General features: G+C 43.2%; 1 protein-coding gene across 4 annotated transcripts in view; it reads left to right on the top strand.

Moving 5' to 3' along the window:
• PARP4 (poly(ADP-ribose) polymerase family member 4) overlaps nt 1–21413 on the top strand; it is a 77675-nt gene that overhangs the window by 41837 nt on the left and 14425 nt on the right. For all 4 annotated transcript variants that reach the window (XM_034758808.1, XM_034758807.1, XM_034758806.1 and 1 more), the window contains exons 22-29: nt 7855–8050; nt 8314–8384; nt 9528–9715; nt 11793–11892; nt 15908–16078; nt 16240–16320; nt 18606–18686; nt 20849–20944. In XM_034758808.1, the coding sequence (XP_034614699.1) occupies nt 7855–8050; nt 8314–8384; nt 9528–9715; nt 11793–11892; nt 15908–16078; nt 16240–16320; nt 18606–18686; nt 20849–20944 (984 nt within the window). The remainder of the gene's footprint in view (nt 1–7854; nt 8051–8313; nt 8385–9527; nt 9716–11792; nt 11893–15907; nt 16079–16239; nt 16321–18605; nt 18687–20848; nt 20945–21413) is intronic.

Here is a 21413-nt window from a genome sequence, read left to right as displayed (position 1 = left end):
CTATGTGACCCTTTCCCTTCAGTTTGCTTTCATATTTTATTTAGCAAGTGCTCCATCCTTGGTCTTTAACTTTAAAGTACACTTTAAAACATTATAAAGCAGGTACATAGAAATTTTTTCAATAACTAAGTTTTCTTATATACAGTGCACAATAGCAACAAATGATCTCCTTAACTGTTAATTTGAAGCATTTTCCTGTTGGTCTTTAGAATTATATAAAGAAAAGATTTCTACTCAGATTTAAATCTGAAGAAAGTTATATATTTCACATTGCACAGAACATAAAGCAGCCATATTTGCCAAGTTCAGTGGGAAAAAAGTACTGCAAGATGCGGGGTGAAATGCTGGCCCCTTTAAAAGCAATGAGAAAACTCCCATTGACTTCAGTGGGGCCAGGATTTCACCCAAAATGTCTTGAGGAGTGAGAAGGGAACTAAAATATTCAAGTATTGTATTTGCATCTTCGCAGCCTACAAGTACAAATTAGTAATAGTTCCTATCAGGACATAGTTCCATTGAAATGGAATTTTCATAATTCTATCTTTTATTTTAGTTGAACTTTCCACAGAATCTTTCTGATATAAGCCCCAGTCCTGCAAACATGCACACACAAACTTAAATTTATTCAAAGGAGTGGTCCCTTTGGACTGTATTTGCTGGACTGGGGCCTATTGTCAGAAATAATACTATAACAAATTTCTAAGCACAAATGATATCACAGACAATTCATTATTAATATTTCTGATTATCCCTACTTCTGTTTTCTTTTCTCTGGCTAGTTGTGCAGACATATATATTTCAGAGGGATGTGACTCCATATTGACACTGCAACTCCTATTGTTTCTATTGCATCAGTACTCCTGTATTCTTTGCAGGAGTTAAAATGAACCCATAATTGTTGGGTGAGTCTGGAAATATGTAGCTTCAATAAGTGGGCAGAAAAGTAGAATACTTTTGGGGAAAAATAATACTTTTGGGGGATAATAACAACATATTGGTATCAATTAAAACAAAGCGTCTTCCTTAACTGCATCATTTGACTGATGTAGTAGGTATGTGGGGAAAAATGCATCTCCAGGACTGTCAGATGTCATCCGGTGTGTCCTTTGGAAATGTCACATCCAGGGGAAAGCTGGCATTCAGGATCATGGCACAAAAGCATGGCATTCAGGATCTAGCAGAGATCAGCAACAAAGGGGTCATTTGTGGCACCTTAGAGACTAACAAATTTATTACACGGCTGTTACTCTGAAAGGGGTCATTGTGTACTGAATGTACAGGTTATAATTGCACACACTCAAGAAAACATTTAAAGGAACTGCATCGGTTCTATTTTAAGGGATTTGACCTGCACAAGAGAAAGTTTGGAAATTAAAATATTAATGCATCCGTAAGAACGATATCTGAAATTCTGGTTTATCAAAAGCATTTAAAAACAAAGTATTTTACTAATACCACATATAGAAACAGATTTTAGTTATAAAAGTTTGAAGCACACAAAGAAAGGAAAAGCTAAAAGATGCATTTTAAAATGTGTGACTCCAAACTAAGAGAGTTGCCAAAAAATGTTTAAGATTGACACTGTCTAATCTCTTACACTTGTGTGTGGTATTTGCTATTTATCTGCTGAATATTCCATTTTAAGAGGAGGAAAATGCTACAGTGGTTCAACCAGAGATGAAAGGTGAACCAAAATATAAGGTTCTTCTTCGAGTGCTTGCTCATGTCCATTCCATATTAGGTGTGTGTGTTCACCACATGCACCGGTGCCATAAATTTTTTCCCTCAGCAGTATCCGTGGGGGACTGGCTCTGGTGCCCTCTGAGTGGCACTAGCATGGCGCAGTATAATGGGTGCCGCCAGCTCCACCTACCCTCAGTTCCTTCTTGCCGCCAGTGATGGTGCTGGAACGTCTGTTGCTTTGGCTAGCATTGATTCCTTCTCAGTTCTTGTGAACTTTGAAATCCTGTAAAATAGTTATACATCATTAGTAGTTTTCTTAGTTACTCGTAGTAGTAGTTCTCAAACTCTCTGTTAGTCCCAAACAGGACCCAGCTGGGGGTCGGGGCATGCCCTGGTCCCTCGGCTTTAAGCCCTGTGCTCACTGCAAACAGCCTATGCCCGTCAGTGATCCCCATACCAGCTGCCTAAGGTGCTTAGGCGCGGGGCACATAAGCGACAAGAGCCATATCTGCAAGTCCTTCAAATCTAGGACAAAGAAGGAGCATGGTATCCATCTAAGAGTGCTCCTAATGGAGTCGGCACTCACTCCAGCACTAGAGCAGTGGCCCGACTCCGCATGGAGCACCGTGGCCTCTGTGTGCACTGCTCACCGGTGCCGTCCACGACACGGCACCAGTTTCCCTCCACAGCTCCAGTCAAGAAGCTGGAAAAGACTGTGAGGGGAAGATCTCCTACCTCTTGCAAGGGAAAGGAGAGGGCTGGGGGCGAGCCAACACCCGTGCCAGGCAGCTCAACGCCCCCTCGGGAAGTCAGGCCCCAGTTCAAGTCGAGCGGTGCAGCCCATCCCATGCCTTGCCTGCAACTCCAGATAGCTGTGCAGGCTGCAGCCAGTTTTAGGTGCTATCAACTCCTGAAGCCCTTCAAGCAGCTCAGGAGATCCTGACGCTCCCAGTGCCGCCCTCACCAGCTCCAGCAGTACCCCGATCTCGGGGAAAACCCGCGTTGGGATACATGTGTGTGTCCCCGCCTCAGCAGTACTGTTTCCCATCGAGAGGGATGTGTCACCAGCGTTCTCCTGCCTACAGCCATCACGCCTCAGGACAGGAGAGGCAGACTCAGCGGAGCCCTCTTTGGTCCCCACACCAGGGCACCAATCGAGGGACTCAAGGCGTACCTCACCGGTAGATTGGCACAGATCCTCTGAGGCATGTACCACCTGGCAAGAACTCCAGGACTGGCCCTGACCATCTTCAAGGGCTCAGTACTGATCCCGGGACCGATATGGGCACCAGAGAGCGTCATCACCCATCTCCAACAGGAAGGTCACCCTACTCAGGACAATCCTCCTGCCAACTGGCTCGTAGTAACTCCCAGTCCCATTCAACATCCCGGTACCGGTACAGGCATGAGGCGTGGATTGCCAGATATCTGACGCAGATCCACTGAACGCCGTCGGTCCCTGAGTGCCCAACCAAGAGTGTCTCACTTGGACAGGTCGGCTTTGGGACACAGCAACTGGCACCAGTCAGACAAGAGTCACTGCTTAGCCTGATCCTGGTCACCCGGGCCCGATGACTCCACTGGTAGCTCCAGCTCAGAGTGAGGTTCCCTGACTGTGGGACAAGCCCCGGTACCAATGGTGCCGACTATATTATCAGCACCAAAACCTGTCCCATGGCCCCAAGTGGAGTGCCCGGCACAATGGTACCCGTGGAACCCATGGGGGTTCACCCAGCCTTCCCAGGAGACGTTGGGGGTAAGACCCCACAGGTCCAGGAGGACACAGGGGAGCAAGCTGCTGGACCACCAATGGACGTGGAGATTCCCATGGCACAGGCATCATCCTAATCATCGCCAGATGAGGCTGTCACGGGGCCCCCTCGCCCAGTTCCTCAGCATGACGCCAAGGCACACCAGGAACTTTTGAAGAGGGTCACTTCTAACCTGGGGCTTCAGGCAGAGGAATTGGAAGAGCCCTCGGACTCCCTGTTTGACGTCCTCTGCTCCGCAGCTCCTGCCAGCGTGGCTCCACCCCTTCATTAAGGAGTTTCTAAGATCACTAATGCCATGTGGCGGACCTCCTTTTCCCTGTCCCCTAACTCTAAAGGGCCGAACACAAGTACTTCGTGCCAACCAAAGGGCATGAGTACTTATACTCCCACCCTGCCCCCAATTCCCTTGTGGTTGAGGTGGTTAACCACAAGGAGAAGCAAGGACAACCTGAGGCCACCGCCAAAAATAAAGACTTAAGGAAGCTGGATCTTTTTGGAAGTAAGGTTTATTTGTCTTCCAATCTTCAGCTGAGAGTGGCCAACCACCAAGCCCTCCTTGGCTGATATGACTTCAATATGTGGCAAGTCATGGCCAAGTTCGAAAGGTCACTCCCCAAGGCTTCCAAGAAGGAGTTCCAAGCGATCCCCAATGAGGGCACGACCGCGACCAGGGCAGCCCTCCAGGCAGCATCAGATGCTGCTGCCCGCACCAGGGCTTCCACTATCTCCATGCAGTGAGCCTCTTGGCTGCTCCTCTCTGGGTTGTCCACCGAGGCTCAGCAGTCAGTGCAGGACCTGCCCTTTGATGGCTCATCCCTATTTGAGGAGTAAACAGACAGCAAATTGCATGGCCTCAAGGACTCCCACACCACCCTGAAAACCCTGAGTCTCTATGTCCCAGCCCCAACATGTAAGTGGTTCAAACCACAGCAGCTGCAGGGCCATGGGAGTCAACCTCGCAGGACCAGCCCCATAAACAAGCCAAGAGCTACAAGCGCCGCCCGAGCCACCTGCCTCCACCCTCTGCCCAGGGGGCTTGACCTGTAATAAGCAGGGGGCCAAACGGTCGTTTTGAGAGGGCCACCTATCAGACTATTCCCCAGATCCATCTTTCCCACTGTACTCCAACTGCCTTTCCCTCTTCCTCCCTGCCTGGACCGATGGGTCCTCAGCACAGTGGAACAGGGTTATATCCTCCAGTTCCTTTCTACCCCCACCTTCCCACTTGCCTTCCCCATCCCTCTTCAGGGACCCCTCTCATGAGAATCTCCTTGCACAGGAGGTAAAGGGGTTACTACAGCTGGGTTCAGTGGAAGAAGTTCCTCTTGAGTACAGGAACAAGGGGTTCTATTTCTGGTATTTTTTAATCCCAATGGCCAAGGGCAGTCTACGGCCCTTCCTGGACCTCCCAGACCTCAACAAGTACCTAAAGAAGTTAAAGTTCTGCATGCTCCCCTGGCTTCTATTATCCCTTCTCTGGATCCGGGCAACTGGTATGCCGCCCTCGACTTGAAGGATGCATACTTCCACATAGCAATCTTTCAAGGAGACAGATGCTTCCTCTGGTTTACGGTGGGCCCCCACTACTACTAGTTTGCGGTCCTCCTGTTCAGCCTGGCAACAGCACGGAGAATGTTTACCATGTGTATGTCGGTGGTAGCAGCTTGCCTCAGGTGCTGGGGTTTTCAGATCTACCTGTACCTCGATGACTGGCTCATCCAGGGCAGCTCCAGGTGTCAAGTCCAAAGGGATGTTGCGGTGCTTCAGGCCACGTGCCACTCTCTGGGCCTACTGGTAAACAACAAAAAGTTGATGTTAGTGCCGGTGCAGAGGATAGAATTAATCAAAGCAATCTTTGACTCGACCTGCGCCAGGGTATTCCTGCCACTGGAAAGGTCCCACACGTTGATGGACCTCATCGCAGAAGTCTCCGCATTCCCTCTGATTACAGCCAGGGTCTGTCAGCGCCTCCTGGGTCACATGGCAGCGTGCACTTAGGTAGTCCACCATGCCAGGCTCCAAATGCAGCTCCTGCAACCATGACTGTGGACGGTCTATTCCCAGTCCCTGGAAAAGATCGTTACCATTCCCCAGGCAATACTTACCTCACTGCGATGGTGGACCGACCACAGGACAGTCCTGAAAGGAGTTCTGTTCGACAGTCCGCATCACTCTATCGAGTTGGTGTTGGACGCCTCGGACCTCAGCTGGGGTGTGCATCTCATCAACCTCCAGACACTGGGGATGTGGTCCCCAGAGGAGGCCAAGTTGCACATAAATGTCACAGAGCTCTGAGCAGTCTGTCTGGGATGCGGAGTCTTCCTGCCCCACCTGTCTGGCAAGGTGGTACAAGTCCTGATGGACAACACAGCCTTGGTGTTCTACATCAACAGGCAAGGGGGAGCGCGCTCATCGGCTCTCTGTCAGGAGGTGCTCCATCTATGGGACTTCTGCATCAGCCACTAAATCCACCTGGAAGCTTGTCACCTTCCCGGTGTCAAGAATACGCTGGCGGACCAGCTCTGTGGGGATTTCTCCTCTCACCACAAGTGGTCACTCCATCCAGAGGTAGCCTGCATGATCTTCCAAAGGTGGGGAACTCCCCAAGTGGACCTGTTCGCTACCAGACAGAACAGGAAATGCCACCGGTTTTGCTCTCTGCAAGGTCTAAGCAAGGACCCCCTCCCCGATGCCTGTCGTGGTCATGGAGTCTGATGTATACATTCCCTCCAATTCCACTCATCAGCAGGGTCCTGGCAAAGATCAAGAGAGACAAAGCTCAGGTTGTTGTGATCACCCCAGCGTGGCCAACATTGGATCGGCACGCTTTGAACTTGTCAGTGGCCACTCCCTGCCCCTGCCCAACCTCCCGGACCTGCTGTGACAGGACCACGGTCAGCTCCTCCACCCCAATCTCGAGTCCCTCCACCTCTCGGCGTGGATGCTGCATGGCTGAATCCAGAGGAACAGACCTGTCTGGAAGGAGTTCAACAGGTCTTCCTGGGGAGTAGGACGAGGTTTTCCCGCTGGGCATCCGAGCATGGCATCTCTCCCTCGCATTCTTTCATACAAGCTATCCTGGACTACCTGCTCCATTTGAGGCACCAGGGTCTGGCACACTCTTCCATTAGAGGGCATCTAGCGGCCGTTTCCACTTTTCACCCGACAATCCAAGAACAGACGGTGTTTTCCCATGACATGACGGTCAGATTCTTGAGAGGGCTCAAGAGACTCTTCCCGCAGGTACGGACTCCTGTCCAACAGTGGGATCTTAACTTGGTCCTCTGTAGGCTCACCGGCCCACCCTTTGAGCCTCTGGGTTACTGCTCCCTTTCCCACCTGTCATGGAAGGCTGCGTTCCTGGTGGTGGCGGCGGCATCAGCTAGGCGGGTCTCTGAAATTAAAGCCTTGACCTCAGAATCTCTGTACACGGGCTTTTTATAGTCTCTCTGTTCATAAGACAAAGCTGGTGGTTTTACCTTTCGGATACCTAATAGGCCACAGCTGTAGCCTGTCTCAAGTCCTAGCATCAGTGTATCATGGTTCAGCTGAGGATGGAATACGCTCATCTCACCACACCATAGATGATAACCCATGATCATACTGGAGGGAGGGATTCCACTATGTGAGAAAATTTTAAAACAATACATACAATCTTTTCTATAACAAAGTAGCTACCTACTGTAATAAACTTGTATTGAATTCATGGGTTTCTTTTCTGTATTTCCACTCTATAAGCTTAGAGAATGCAGGTTTTTGAACTTTTTAACCAATCACAAGTGCAAAGCAATACAGTGCACTCTTGTTCTCCTGTTTTCTTCAGGAAAAACATTGTACTTTTGAAATAAATTTATTTTTAAAATTCTAGGACTTTGCATGAAGTGATGATGGTGTTGATGATTTTAAAAAATAAGCCTGTTTCTTATTTCTGAGAAACAACTCCATTCTGATTGCAGAAAAGTAAAATAGATGGGAACAGAAAACACTTGCAAACTTCCCACTGAGTTTCTCACCCGCGAGGGATAAGCTAGGGACACAGGACAGGGAGAGCTACTCTCATCAAGATTTAACAAAAACAAACAAAAAACCTAATTGCTAACCTCTAGACCAGTGATTTTCAACCATTTTTAATTTGTGGACCCCTAAAAATTTTCACATGGAGGTGCGGACTCCTTTGGAAATACTAGACCACCTGCAGACCCTCCGGGGTCCACGGACCACAGGTTGAAAACAACTGCCCTAGACATTTGGCTTTATTATGCTCAGATACCACAATAATGGGTGACCTTTTGAAAACCTCGATACACATAGTGATCTTTGTAAAATGTTTAGCACCCTTTTGGCACTATATAAATAACAATGATCCATTGTGTTGATTATCAAACTCTTCTTTCTTCAGGCATGCATGCTTGTATTTCAACCAAAGTTTGAAACAAGGTTTAAAGGAATCCAACTGTCCGGAGAAATTATTATTTGTCTAGATTGCTCCAATTCCATGGAGGGTTCAACACTGCAACAAGCAAAGCAGATTGCTGTCCATGTTCTACAAATGTCTTGTTTTGGACAGAGAGTGAATGTTATCAGATTTGGCACGAGTAAGTTTTCTTTTGTTAGACGCTCACTTTTATTACTTTCTTGTCATCCTTATCTTTATGCTCATCTTTTTTATTAGACAAGCAGTAATATATTAAACTGGAAACCTGACGGTCTCTATTATTTAGTAGTAGAGAATACTTTTATTATGGTTTTTCTAATAGTAAAAATGAAACCCGTCACTGAGGTAATGTCACCATTCCTAGTTAATGAAATATAACTTAACGTTGAAAGGAAGAGCTTAATTTCAGTTTTCATTCCACAGATTTTACAGAATTTTCTTCATATTCAAAGAATATCAAAAGTGATCTTGCAGAAGTGAAGGAGTTTATTATAGTAAGTAAAATTGTTTTTCCTCTGTAGGCTACTGAGAGTTTCTTTGCCCACAGGGATTCCATGTAACGTCCACCATCACGTTGTTTTGTGGCTTTATTTGAGGCCACCTTCTAAATTACTTCCATGGCTTAGTTTCAGTAGTATACAAGAGCCCATTTTCCCTGGTAACAGGTGCATCATCTCTGTTGTATGTCCTGTTATAGCTCAGTGAAAATTTAAGGTAACTCATGGTAGGTGTTAGTCATAGGACAATAAAAGTTGGAGATGGGAGAGTCATATTGGATCATCCAGTTGATCTTCCTGAAATGCAGGATTATTCTCTATTTATTATCTTGTCCAGTTTGGTTTTAAATGACTCCTCAAGTGATGGAGCTTCCACTCCTTCCTTTAGAAAACTTCTCTGCAGCGTAATAAATCTGACTACCAGGAAATCTTCCTGATGTCCCTCCTAAATTTTACCTTTTAAAATGTCATGCCCCCTCCCTTTGCCCTCTGGTGACTTTGCAGCAGGACAGGAAAAATGGCAGTGAAGACAGCACTTGAATATGCCAGTGCACTTGGTCGTCCCAATGAAAGGCAAAATTCAATTGGCACTATCTTGGAAGGAAGATTAGATTGTAAATTTTGGAGTGCAGGGATTGTCTTTTTGCTCTGTGTTTGTACAACTTCTAGCACAGTGGGGTTCTGGTCCATGACTGGGGCACATAGGCACTATCACAATGCAGATAATAATAACTACAGGCAGGGCTGGCTCCAGCAGCCTCCCCCCCCCCCCCCCCCCCCCCCCAAAAAAAAAAAAAAGCCATGATCTCAATCTGCGGCACTTCGGCGGGAGGTCCTTCACTCCGAGCGGGAGTGAGGGACCCTCCGCCGAATTACTGCTGAATAGCTGGATGTGCCGCCCCTCTCCGGAGTGGCCGTCCCAAGCACCTTCTTGCTAAGCTGGTGCCTAGAGCCGGCCCTGACTACAGAAAGGCAGAAGTCAAGCTCAGAATTAGGAAGTGAGCAATCAATTGTACTTGTAAACCAGGAGAAATTTACCATGGGAAGGGAAACTTAACTCTTCACTATAGTTTATTCTAGGGAAAGTTAGAAATTAAATCCAGACTTTCAGATAATCATTTTATTATTTTTTCTCTTTAGTCTGCTACACCAACAATGGGAAATACTGACTTATGGAAAACCTTACGTTATTTAAGTTTGTTGTATCCTTCTCAAAGAGAGCGTAACATTCTTCTTCTATCCGATGGGCACATTCAGAATGAGAGCATGACCTTCCAAATTGTGAAAGAGAATGTCAGACACACCAGGTTATTTACATGTGGTGTTGGGTAAGTACAGAATGAAAAAACAGTTGTACTGTGCTGTGCTTCAGGCTTAAAAATCACTGATCATTTTACTTGAAATGAAATGTCAATGTGTTGAGGATCATCAGGTTTGTGAATGTGCTGTCTTTATCATGTACATATAGATGGAATGCAAAAAGTGAATGCCACATTCTACTATTAAAATAAAAAATTACAGGAAATTCAAATTTGAGATTCCTTCAGTAGAATTTACTTTGCACATATGTAGTTTTGTCTATTTCTCTCATTCTTCTGAAATGTGTAATTTTAATATATTCCTGCTTAATATAAAAAGCATGCCTTAGAATGGGAAAGTAGTTAACATTGCTGAAACTTTAACTTTTAACATTTCCTGACTCCATAACTTTAATAATGCAGTAACATAGTTTTCTGCATTGATATTTTTTTAAAAATAAAGATTTAAAAAGAAATTACCATTGCTTACTAAAATAAGCACTTAATTGGTTCTAATTAGGCTTTGTCTAGAGTAGGATTTAAAGATGTGTTAAAAGGTGTCAGCTAACATGTTTTGACTAACATGTTGCAAAAGTCTAGGGCTTGTCTACATTAGAAAGTTTTATACCACTTTTGGTACAACCTCCTCTAGCGTGGCTGCAGTTATATTGGTATTAAAGTACTTTACACTGGTATAGCTATTCCCATATGGGTAAGGGAATAACGATAACATTACAAGTTACCTTTATACTGGTATAACTGAATCCATGCTAGGGCTCTTATGGTATAACTATTTCAATAAAAAAATTACACCTGACGTATTTATACTGATGTAGCTTTTAAGCATAGACCAGACCTCAAAGTATACTGTTAACATATTACATTGGTTGAGTTAAAGTAACAATGGTGAATGAGACATAACAGAGATAAGTTCACACCTTTCCTGATGCTGTTGTTTGAATAGAGACAGTTTTCTGCAAAGTTGAATTAACAGAGAAGCAGTGCATCTTTTTATATTGTGATGGTTGTATATCAGCAGCTGAAGAAAATAGATTTTTTTTAAGTGAAAGGTTAGAATTTTTGGAATATTGCAAAGTGCAACAACGGTTGTAAAGAGACTTTAAAATTGTGCATGCCACACTTTCTCTCAGGCCTGTGAATTTTGTCCTGTTTTTGAGGTAAATGCAATTTTATTCCTTCTTCTTTATTTTTTTTTTCAGTTAATTTTCATCGTCAATGGTGTAGCATTTTTTTTAGCAGTAAGTTCTTTATCTTGAGAAAATGGGTTTATCAAATCCTATTTTCTTTTTTCCCTAATGCCACCCAACTTAGAGTTACAGATTATTTGAGACTTGTCTTCCATGTCATCCATTTTGTTAGGCAGTCTCTTTATTTTATACATTCATTGCCCTTCCCCTTCACATTACTTAATTACAATAGCTTCCATCCTTTATAAATAGATCATGCAAAATTCTGCATTACGTAAAAACTCTTGTCTGTTAAGCAATTTTGGCCCCACAATCTTGATTTAAGATCAACCATTTCCAGAAAGAATTGCTTGACAGTCCAAAATGAAATGCCAGTGGCTTTCAATGGAAGTAGGGCATCTATTTCATGTAGGTCCCTTTGAAAAACCCCTGCCTCAAAGATCTTACATCTGTTATGGAGAAAGTCAAGAATGCATTTTCCTTAAAACCCTCTGAACATGTACTTCATCCCTCATTTCACTACATCCAGTGGGAAACCAATGAGTTGGCTTTTCTCTGTGTGTAATTTGCACTAATTGAATGCTGAATTTTCAGAGGTAGGATGTGGGTTTTAAACCTATATGCACTGGGGATGAACATGGGAAACGCTGCTGCTCTTGGTTTTCACTCTTGATAGCATTAGAATAGTGATAAATATAAGCAACCCTCTGTCAGGATGGAGCATGTGTTGGATCTTGCCAGTTCTGAGCTTTGTTTAGTATAGATGTGAATGAAGGAGGGGGATTTAGAGAGATTGGAGAACTTGCTACTCTATTAAAAAAATGTAAATGTTTGGAATCAATTTCAGATGATCAGTTTTTACTTAAAAACCAAAAAAAAATATTTTAAAATGTGCTTAGTTCCACAGCAAATCATCACATGCTGAGATCTTTGTCTCAATATGGTGCTGGAGCATATGAATATTTTGACCCAAAATCGAAGTATAACTGGCTAAAAAAGGTAAGTTTTATCAATCCTGAATATATTTTTTCTGAATTTTACACTATTAGCAGCTGCTTTGGGTGGAACTTTTTGGGAGCCTCAAAGTTTCAAATTGGGAGGAGCATCTTTGGGGATTGTGAGGCCTTGCTGTTTCAGACAGGAGTACTCTTGGTGTTTTAACAGACGGAGAACTTCTTTATATTGGGGAATGGGGCTTTTGTATCTCAAAGAGCAGTTCCCTCTTAAGTGAGACGTTGGACTCCATCTGAAAAGCAACTCCCTGTAACTTTCAGATACCATACCAGTTTCAGACCAGGGACCTCACAAAAAAGAGAAGCTTCTGAAATATCTTCCCACCCCTCTTCCTCTTTGACGTCTCTGATTTTTAAAATATAAGTTCATGTGGGTGAAAAGTGGTACTTCTCTCTCGCGGGGTATGTACACTCCATCCCATGTGCCGGCTCACATATGGGGAGAAGAAAGGAAAAAACTTTATAGCAGCCAGTTGGGTCCTGTGTTCGTGACCCTGACTATAAAACGTGGCAGTACAGTCTAATGGCCGGAGTCAATAAAGTGGCCCTTCCACTCAGGGCAGCGTGACCTAATGGCCAGAGTCAATGAGGGCGGCCCTTCTACTCAGGGCAGCGTGGCCTAATGGCTAAAGTCAATAAGGGCTCCCACTTCTGGGGTATTATGTGGCCTATTGGCTCACTGTGGTGTGTGGTGCCCAGAGCATGGGGACTCAGGCCTTCCTTGCTCCTTCGAGTCCCAGCCCAGGGCCCTGGTCATGGTGGAGGTGCTCACCACTGAGTCAGCAGGGATCCTCCCAAAACATCTTGACTGGTTCTCCGTTTCACTCACTGGAGAAAAGTCTAAATCCCCTGGGCTGCTTTCTACCCTTTCTCCCTCGGCGATGCTCCATGCCATGTCTCTAGGGTCCTCAAATGGCGTAGCTCCTGCCGGCGCAGTCTCTTCTCAGGGCTTGTCAGACAGCCTGGAGTCTGTCTGGAACTCTGCATGCCATAGCTCTATAGATGGGGCATGTAGCAATTCACTGGAGAGAGCCTGCAGTCTGCATCCTCCCCCTTCAGCAGCCTGCCCAGACTGAGCTGAGCAGGCTGCTTCCTTTTATACTCTGCCTCCAGGCTGAACATGCCCAGCAAGGTTGGAGGGGCAGGGCTTCCTCAGACTGCAAAGCACAGTTAACCCTTTCAGAGTTGGCATGGGGTAGGTCCCCCTCCCCCATCACATTCTCATTTTAAGGAACTTGGTGGAGCTATCTCAGTAGTTTATGGTGCTGAGGCGATGTTGGCTGCTACTCTTTGAGTAACCTCTGCTGGAAAGCTGCAGCAGTGTTCGCTTTCAACCAGAAACTTGTCAGTTTTCACTACTGTCTCACCTTGTTTTTAATGTAATTTACATTGTGAGGGAAAAGGAGATGGTATTTGGTGTGAATAAGAACCAAGTTTCAGTTTTGTTCCTTGTTTACAACACTGAGAGAATAAAATAAAGTGAAAAAACTCCATGAATTTTATTTTATTTCTCTACTTTTAATGTCAGATTCTGTTGTACTCATCTTGATTAGGGCTCGGTCTACACTTAAAACTTAGGTCGACATAGCTACAGCATGCAGGGGTATGAAGGCCAAAAAAGAATTTGAAGAACAGCTATCCAAAGACTCAAAAAGTAATACAAATTTTTTGTTTAAGTACATCAGAAGTAGGAAACCTGCTAAACAACCAGTGGGGCCACTGGATGATCGAGATGCTAAAGGAGTACTGAAGGATGATAAAGCCATTGTGGAGAAACTAAATGAATTCTTTGCATTGGTCTTTACGGCTGAGGATGTGAGGGAGATTCCCAAACCTGAACCATTCTTTTTAGGTGACAAATCTGAGGAATTGTCCCAGATTGAGGTGTCATTAACGGAGGTTTTGGAACAAACTAAACAGTAATAAGTCACCAGGACCAAATGGTATTCACCCAAGAGTTCTGAAGGAACTCAAATGTGAAATTGCAGAACTTCTAACTATAGTCTGTAACCTATCATTTAAATCAGCCTCTGTACCAAACGACTGGAGGATAGCTAATGTGATGCCAATTTTAAAAAAAGGTTCTAGAGGTGATCCCGGCAATTACAGGCCGGTATGCCTGACTTCAGTACTGGACAAACTGGTTGAAACTATAGTAAAGAAGAAAATTGTCAGACACACAGATGAAGATAATTTGTTGGGGAAGAGTCAACATAGTTTTTGTAAAGGGAAATCATGCCTCACCAATATACTAGAATTCTTTGAGGGGGTCAATAAGCATGTGGACAAGGGGAATCCATTGGATATAGCGTACTTAGATTTTCAGAAAGCCTTTGACAAGGTCCCTCACCAAAGGCTCTTAATCAAAGTAAGCTGTCATTGGATAAGAGGGAAGGTCCTCTAATGGATTGGAACTGGTTAAAAGATAGGAAAGAAAGGGTAAGAATAAATGGTCAAGTCTCAAAATGGAGAGAGGTAAATAGTAGTGTCCTCCAGGAGTCTGTACTGGGCCCTGTCCATTTCAACATATTCATTAATGATCTGGAAAAAGGGGTAAACAGTGAGGTGGCAGAATTTGCAGATGATACAAAACTACTCAAGATAGTTAAGTCCCAGGGCAGACTGGAAAGAGCTACAAAAAGATCTCTCAAAACTGGGTGACTGGGCAACAAAATGGCAGATGATATTCATAGTTGATAAATACAAAGTAATGCACATTGGAAAACATAATCCCAAATATACATATAAAATGATGGAGTCTAAATTAGCTGTTTCCACTCAAGAAAGAGATCTTAGAGTCATTGTGCATAGTTCTCTGAAAACATCCACTCAGTGTGCAGCGGCAGTCAAAAAAGCTAACAGAATGTTGGGCATCATTAAGAAAGGGATAAACAATAAGACAGAAAATATCATATTGCCTCTATATAAAATCTATGGTATGCCCACATCTTGAATACTGCGTGCAGATGTGGTCACCCCATCTCAAAAAGGATATATTGGAATTGGAAAAGATTCAGAAATGGGCAACAAAAATGATTAGGGGTATGGAATGGCTTCCATTTGAGGAGAGATTAATAAGACTGGGACTATTCAGGTTGGAAAAGAGATGACTAAGGGACGATATGATAGAGGTCTATAAAATCATGACTGGTGTGGAGAAAGTAAATAAGGAAGTGTTATTTACTCCTTCTCATAACACAAGAACTGGGGGTTCACCAAATGAAATTAATAGACAGCAGGTTTTAAACAAACAAAAGGAAGTATTTCTTCACACAATGCACAGTCAGCCTGTGGAATTCTTTGTCAAAGGATGTTATGAAGACCAATGCTATAACAGGGTTCAAAAAAGAATAGGTAAGTTCACGAAAGATAGGTCCATCAATGGCTATTAGCCAGGATGGGCAGAGATGGTGTCCCTAGTCTTTGTTTCCCAGAAGCTGGGAATGGGCAACAGGGGATGAATCACTTGATAATTACATGTTCTGTTCATTCCCTCTGGGGCACCTGGCATTGGCCACTGTTGGAAGACAGGATACTGGACTAGATGGACCCTTGGTCTGACCTAGTATGGCCACTCTTATGTTCTTATGAAGAATCCGCGCCCCTGAGCACTGCAGTTATGCCAACCTAAACCCCTGGTGTAGACACAGCTAGGTCAACAGAAGAATACTTCCGTCATCCTACCTACTACAGGTCTGTCGCTTCTTATGTGCATTTAACGTGTGCGATTTCAACTTTACACGATCGGCAAAAACAAAAAAGAGAAAAATAACAATTTTAATACTATACCTGTAGTGCGGGTGATTTTGCCCGCCATTGAACTCAATGGAATTTTGGCTATACGCAGTTTTTGCTTTACGCGCTAACTGCGGAACGGAACCCCCGCGTAAGATGAGACAGACCTGTATCTCTCGGGGAGGTGCCATGACAAGAAAACCCCTTCTTGTGATATTTTTCCTAGTAGAGTAACGTATTTAACTCATTTGCATCTTTTTACACAGATAGAAAGCCAGACATCCAGAATATTTTCTCCAGGATGCAGTTCTGTCTCTATTAAATGGCAACAGTTTGACTCAAATGCACCAGAGCCATTGCAGGCTCCTGCTCAAATACAGTCTTTATTTAACAATGAAAGACTTCTTGTCTATGGATTTATCCCACGTTGTACTCAGGTAATGAATGATACCAGGGAACATGTTTTTAAAGATATGCATCTCATTACTCACAACTCCAATTCTATTTGCATTTCTGGAAACTGAGCATCACTGCAGAAGTGCTGATAGCACAGAATGATAGGGAAAAATGAGAGGAATACTTTTCTTATTTCTTTCAGGCCACCTTAAATGCACTAATAAATGACCAAGAATTGCAAGCAATGGTATCAACCACTGAATTACAGAAGACAACAGGAACAGTGAGTTAGGGCAATGTTATTTATACACACCATATATATGTTGTTTTAAAATAGCACATACCCTTGTTTTCGGCATTTTGGCTTCTACTGTTTTAATAAAGAACCTCAGCCTCATTTGAAGGAAGCTTTTAAAAAGACAGCTGACCTATGTGGGATAAGTGAGCACATTTCCTGCATGTTTGCTGGCCCAGGCTGATTTGAAAAATATAAACTTACCTGGGTGGAAGGTGGTTCTTCTCATTTTAGGAATTTGTTGGGTCTACCTCTGTAGTTTCAGTTGCTGAGGTGATGTTAGCTGACCTCTACTGGGGATGATGCAGCAGCATTCTCTTTCAATACTTAAGCCATTGCTTTTTGGAAAAATTCTAAAAGAACTGAAGCCTGATCTACACTATATAGTTAGACGATGTAAGGCAGCTAGTTATGACCTAATTATGTCAGTATACACACTAAAGCTTTGTCCCGCCGATGTAAGTGCCTTACTACACCGATATACTAACTCCACATCCACAAGAGGCATAGGGCATATGTGGGTGTAGTTAGGGCAATGCAGTGTCTGTGTAGATACCTCTTTACTTACATTGGCTGTTGGCAATTTCAGGGCTCCATGCTGGAACCGTGAAATTGACAAAAAAGCTCAGGGAGGCGAGAAGCCCAGGTGGCTGGCCCCCGCTCCCAGTGGGGAGGCGAGAAGCTGAGAACCCGGTTGGCAACTGGCCTCAGCTCCCAGTTGGGAGGCAAGAAGCCGAGCTGGCTCCTGGCGGTGAGCTGCGCAGAGCTGAGAGTCCTGGCTTTCAGCCCCCCACACTACCCCTCTTCAGTCTGTGGAAGTGCTCCTGGTGAGGATGCGCACCACCGACAGAAGAGTACTGTGGACATCAGTCACTGCAGTAATTACTGAGGTGGCTGTAAGTCAACCTAACAAAGGTCAACTTAAATCTGTAGTGTAGACATGCCCTGAGAGAGGAGGGATCCTAAAAGGCAGCACTATCCAATGTGAACAAAGGCTGTGACTGTTTCAGTTAATGTTGAAGAAACTTCAAATCCACACCCTATGGGAAAGCATGGCAACAGTCCTAAATAACTTTCTAAACTGAAAAGAGGAAAATGGCTAAAAGGCATTTATTTACTTTTCAGAGCTTGTCTACTCCTGGAAATTCACCAAAATAACTATTCCAGAATAATTATTCATTAATAATTATTTTGAAATTGTTACTTTGATGTAAATTCATGTGCGAGCGTTTTTATTCTGGAATGAGAGTGCGTTTTTGCTGCTTAGCTTAATCCACTTTGAAAGCTATTTCAGTAAATTTCCAAGCTCTTATACAGACAAACTGGGTTGGTGCGAATGAGGGAGGTACTCACTTATCCTAATGAGTCAGGTACTCTTTAAACTACTGTCCTGAGAGGTTCAAATTCTCATCTGGGCTTCAGATCAGTATTCCTCTTCATGGGTCAAGTTTGTAGTTTGTACCTCTACAAATCATACTCCTTCTTTTGACCCCAAGACTAATCAAAGGTGCAGAAATGACAAATGCAATTTTGACAGGTGCAAATTGTGATTGCAAAAGAAGAAGCTGCCTTATGAAAATCTGGGCCAAATTTAGAAGATGAGTGTTATTTTTCTATGCCTCACATAGAATCGGAGAATTCCTGCCATTTTTTCCTTTCCCCTTTATCCAGAAAGATCCCTTTGTTGTGGCTACCAACATCTGGCCAAAAAGGACTCACCAGGGGTCCCCTTCAGAGTCAGTCAATGTTTTTTTTTTTTTTTTTTTTTTTTTTAAATGGACCTAAGGAGATGATTGGATGACCCATTGCTCCATGTCCTTACTGGGCTGAGTTTAACAGTCTTCAGTACTCCCATTCCCTGTTGGCTTTAACATATTACAGATGTACAGATTATTTTCCTCCTCTTGGCTAGAGAGGTGCAGTTGAAACAAATTACATCACCAGTTTGCATAGTTCACTGTGCCCCAGAGCAGGAATTATTGATGGTATAAAGGTATGATGATTTTTAAAAGTTAAAAAAATGAGCATTAATCATAAAAATACAAAATTATTTGAAACAAGGTGTGGGCTGTAATGCTCCTCTATGGAAAATACTCCCTTGAAACTTTTAACATTCAATAAAATGTAACTTTAGATGCCAGTTATCCTGAAACTGGATCATCATTGATCAGAAGACTTTAAAAATCATAAAGCCTAATACATAAAATTGAGATTTTTAAATACAGGGTTTTAAATTGGTGATCATTTGAACTTGTCTTTTTTCCTTAATGTAGCTACTCCACAAACTCACAGCAAGAGCCCTCATTAGGGATTATGAAGATGGGATACTTCATGAAAATGAAACAGAACATGAGGTTTGTCATTCTAAAGATAAGAATATGAACTAGGAACCACTATTTTATCTCAGTTTATGCTTAAAACAAGAACTGTTAAAGGGGTTCAGTGAAATGGGGATGGGAAAAGGAGAGGTGGAGAGAATCTTTGACTTGGGAGTGGAAATTGGAAGGTTGCAGTATGAATTCCATAGATTTTAAGGCCAGAATGGACCATTATGATCATCTAGTCTGATGTCCTGGATAACACAAGCCAAAAAAAAAATATGCCCAGTAACTTCTGCATCAAGCCCATCACTTCTGTTTGAGCTCAGGGCTGGCTCCGGGCACCAGCACAGCAATCTGGTGCTTGGGGCGGCCCGTGGAAGGGGGCGGCATGTCCAGGTCTTCAGCTGCGGGTCCCTCTGTCCCTCTCGGAGGGAAGGACCGGCTGCCGAATTGCCGGCTTTTTTTTTTTTTTTTTTTTTTCCGCCGCTTGGGGCGGCAAAAAAGCTGGAGCTAGCCCTGTTTGAGCTATAGAATATCTTTTAGAAAGAGAGAGAGTCTTGATTGAAAACCTTCAGGTGATGGTGAACCCATCACATCCCTAGATAAGTTGTTCCACTTAGTTTCTGTTAAAGAGTTGTCTACTGTCAGAAATCTTTACCTCATGTAGGTACTTGTAGACTGTGATCATGTCACTTCTTAATCTTCTCTTGGATAAACCAAATAGATTGAATTTCTTAAGTGTCTCACTAGAAGGCATGTTTTCCACATCTTAAATCATTCTTGTAGCTCTTTTCTGAACACCTTCCAATTTTTCAACATTCAGTTTCACATATGTTTATAGACATGAGGGCATAATCCTGTAAACCTTTACTTGCTTGTATGTGTGAGGGTCTTATCCTGCAAACTTTATTCACCTGAGTAGTCCCACTAGAAGTCAGAGTTCTAGAAGCCAGTAGGACCCTGATGTGAGAAAAGTTTGCAGGAGTAGGTCCCAAGCTTTGGGGTTAGACTGAGGGAAAATATAGTAGTGGTACTTTTCACAGCTCTGCCTACAAAATAAGCTCCATCCATGTGAGTTGGGTGTAATGCTGCATCACAGTAAATTGTCCAGATGTTTAAAATATGATGGTGCATGTTTTCAGAGCTCTACTAGTCTCCTTGAGCTTGTCTCCTCCTCACTGGGACTTGATTATGCCCATGTGCTCTTCGGCAAATTGGGGTTGATTGGGGGGAATAAATAAGTGATGGTACCTTCCAAATGCCATCCTCTTGAGGCACCAAAGTGAGACAGTTAATTCACAGATAGTAAATTTTGCAAATCTGTGGCACCCCCATACTGCTTTCTTACAAATAGTTAACATTGTTGACATTTAAATTATCGTCATTGGGCATTTGAGGTAACACCTCACTAAAATGAGTGCATGGGGGGGCCAGTCACACGTTTCAGAGCTACTGGTCCATGCTCTGCATACCAACAGAAATCTCCACACCCGTTACACTCAGTTCACATTTCTGAGATTTTCTTCACAGCCATAACAGCTAGAGGCTTACTTTATTTTCATTCAATGAAAGCTGAGATTCTGAAGAACAAGAGTGTTTGTTGTTTTCAGAGAGGTCTCAGTATATTGTATGTCTGTGTACAGGATGTTTCTGAGTCCTGAACAGGCTTGAGCATTTTCAATCCTGACTTGACACAAATTGTGTCCCATAGGTGCAAGGTATTTTGCTTTAGTTGGGCTGCTGACATGCTGCCCTTTAGGTTTCAGTAATGACTGTCATTGATCTAGGATCTGATAAGGAGTCCTATGCTTGCACTGGAAGGAGCTGGAAGCCCAATGGAGCCCTGAGTGACTTGTGACAAGATCATTCCAGTGCAGTTTTTCTTTAAGAATTACCATTTCCAGTTTCCTCTCCCCCAGCACAAGTGGATAAATCTGCAAGTAGCTGAGAGGGTTAGGATTAGCCCCTTTCCCTTCAAAACACTTCTAAACAGGAAGCAGGGAATTGGGTACACAAACATAACCGCATAAGCTCTGCTTAGAAATAGCTGCAAGCTGCGCTAGTTTACTTCTGTCCATAGTGCATAAGAACATATTGTGTATATTCAGTTTTGACATTGACACTTATTTTAGCTAATATTGTTTTCACTGTATGTTTTGTTTTTAAACATATTTTGTTATTATATAACAACCTAGATGAAGAAACACACTTTGAAAGTCCTGATTATTAACCTCAGCGTGGAGCACTCCATCATAACCCAGTTTACAAGCTTTGTGGCAGTAGAAAAAAGGGTATGTGTTTCCATTAAAATATCCCATTACAGTCTGTATGTCTCTAAAAAGTCTTTAGAAAATAACTGAAAAGAAAAACAATTACTGTAATCTTGTAAGAATTAAAGCACATATCGTTTAATATTATCACAGTGAACAATTTTAGTTATTTTACAGAAGAACTAAAATTATTATTTTTGCAAAAGCTTGTGTTCTTTGGTCCTTTTTGAATGATATGTTACTTTCTTTATGAAGCTTCTTTTATATCATACGTTGTTGGAGCACCTAGGCATCCAAACAAAGTCTGTGTCTGTCCTACCCACTACCCAGACTGGATGTTTGCAAGTGAACCAACAGAGAGGCACAATCTCTATGTTTATTTTGAAGATACTTGCTTTTTTAATGATTTAGAAACTGCATTTTTCTCTTTGTATCTGTGTATGTATGTGGCAAAGTTCAGAACTGTGCAAGTGTTCTGACTTTTGGACTA

The sequence above is a fragment of the Trachemys scripta genome, chromosome 1 (genome assembly GCF_013100865.1).
Source record: "Trachemys scripta elegans isolate TJP31775 chromosome 1, CAS_Tse_1.0, whole genome shotgun sequence".
Lineage (NCBI taxonomy): Eukaryota > Metazoa > Chordata > Testudines > Emydidae > Trachemys > Trachemys scripta.
This window is presented reverse-complemented; position numbering and strand designations above follow the sequence as displayed.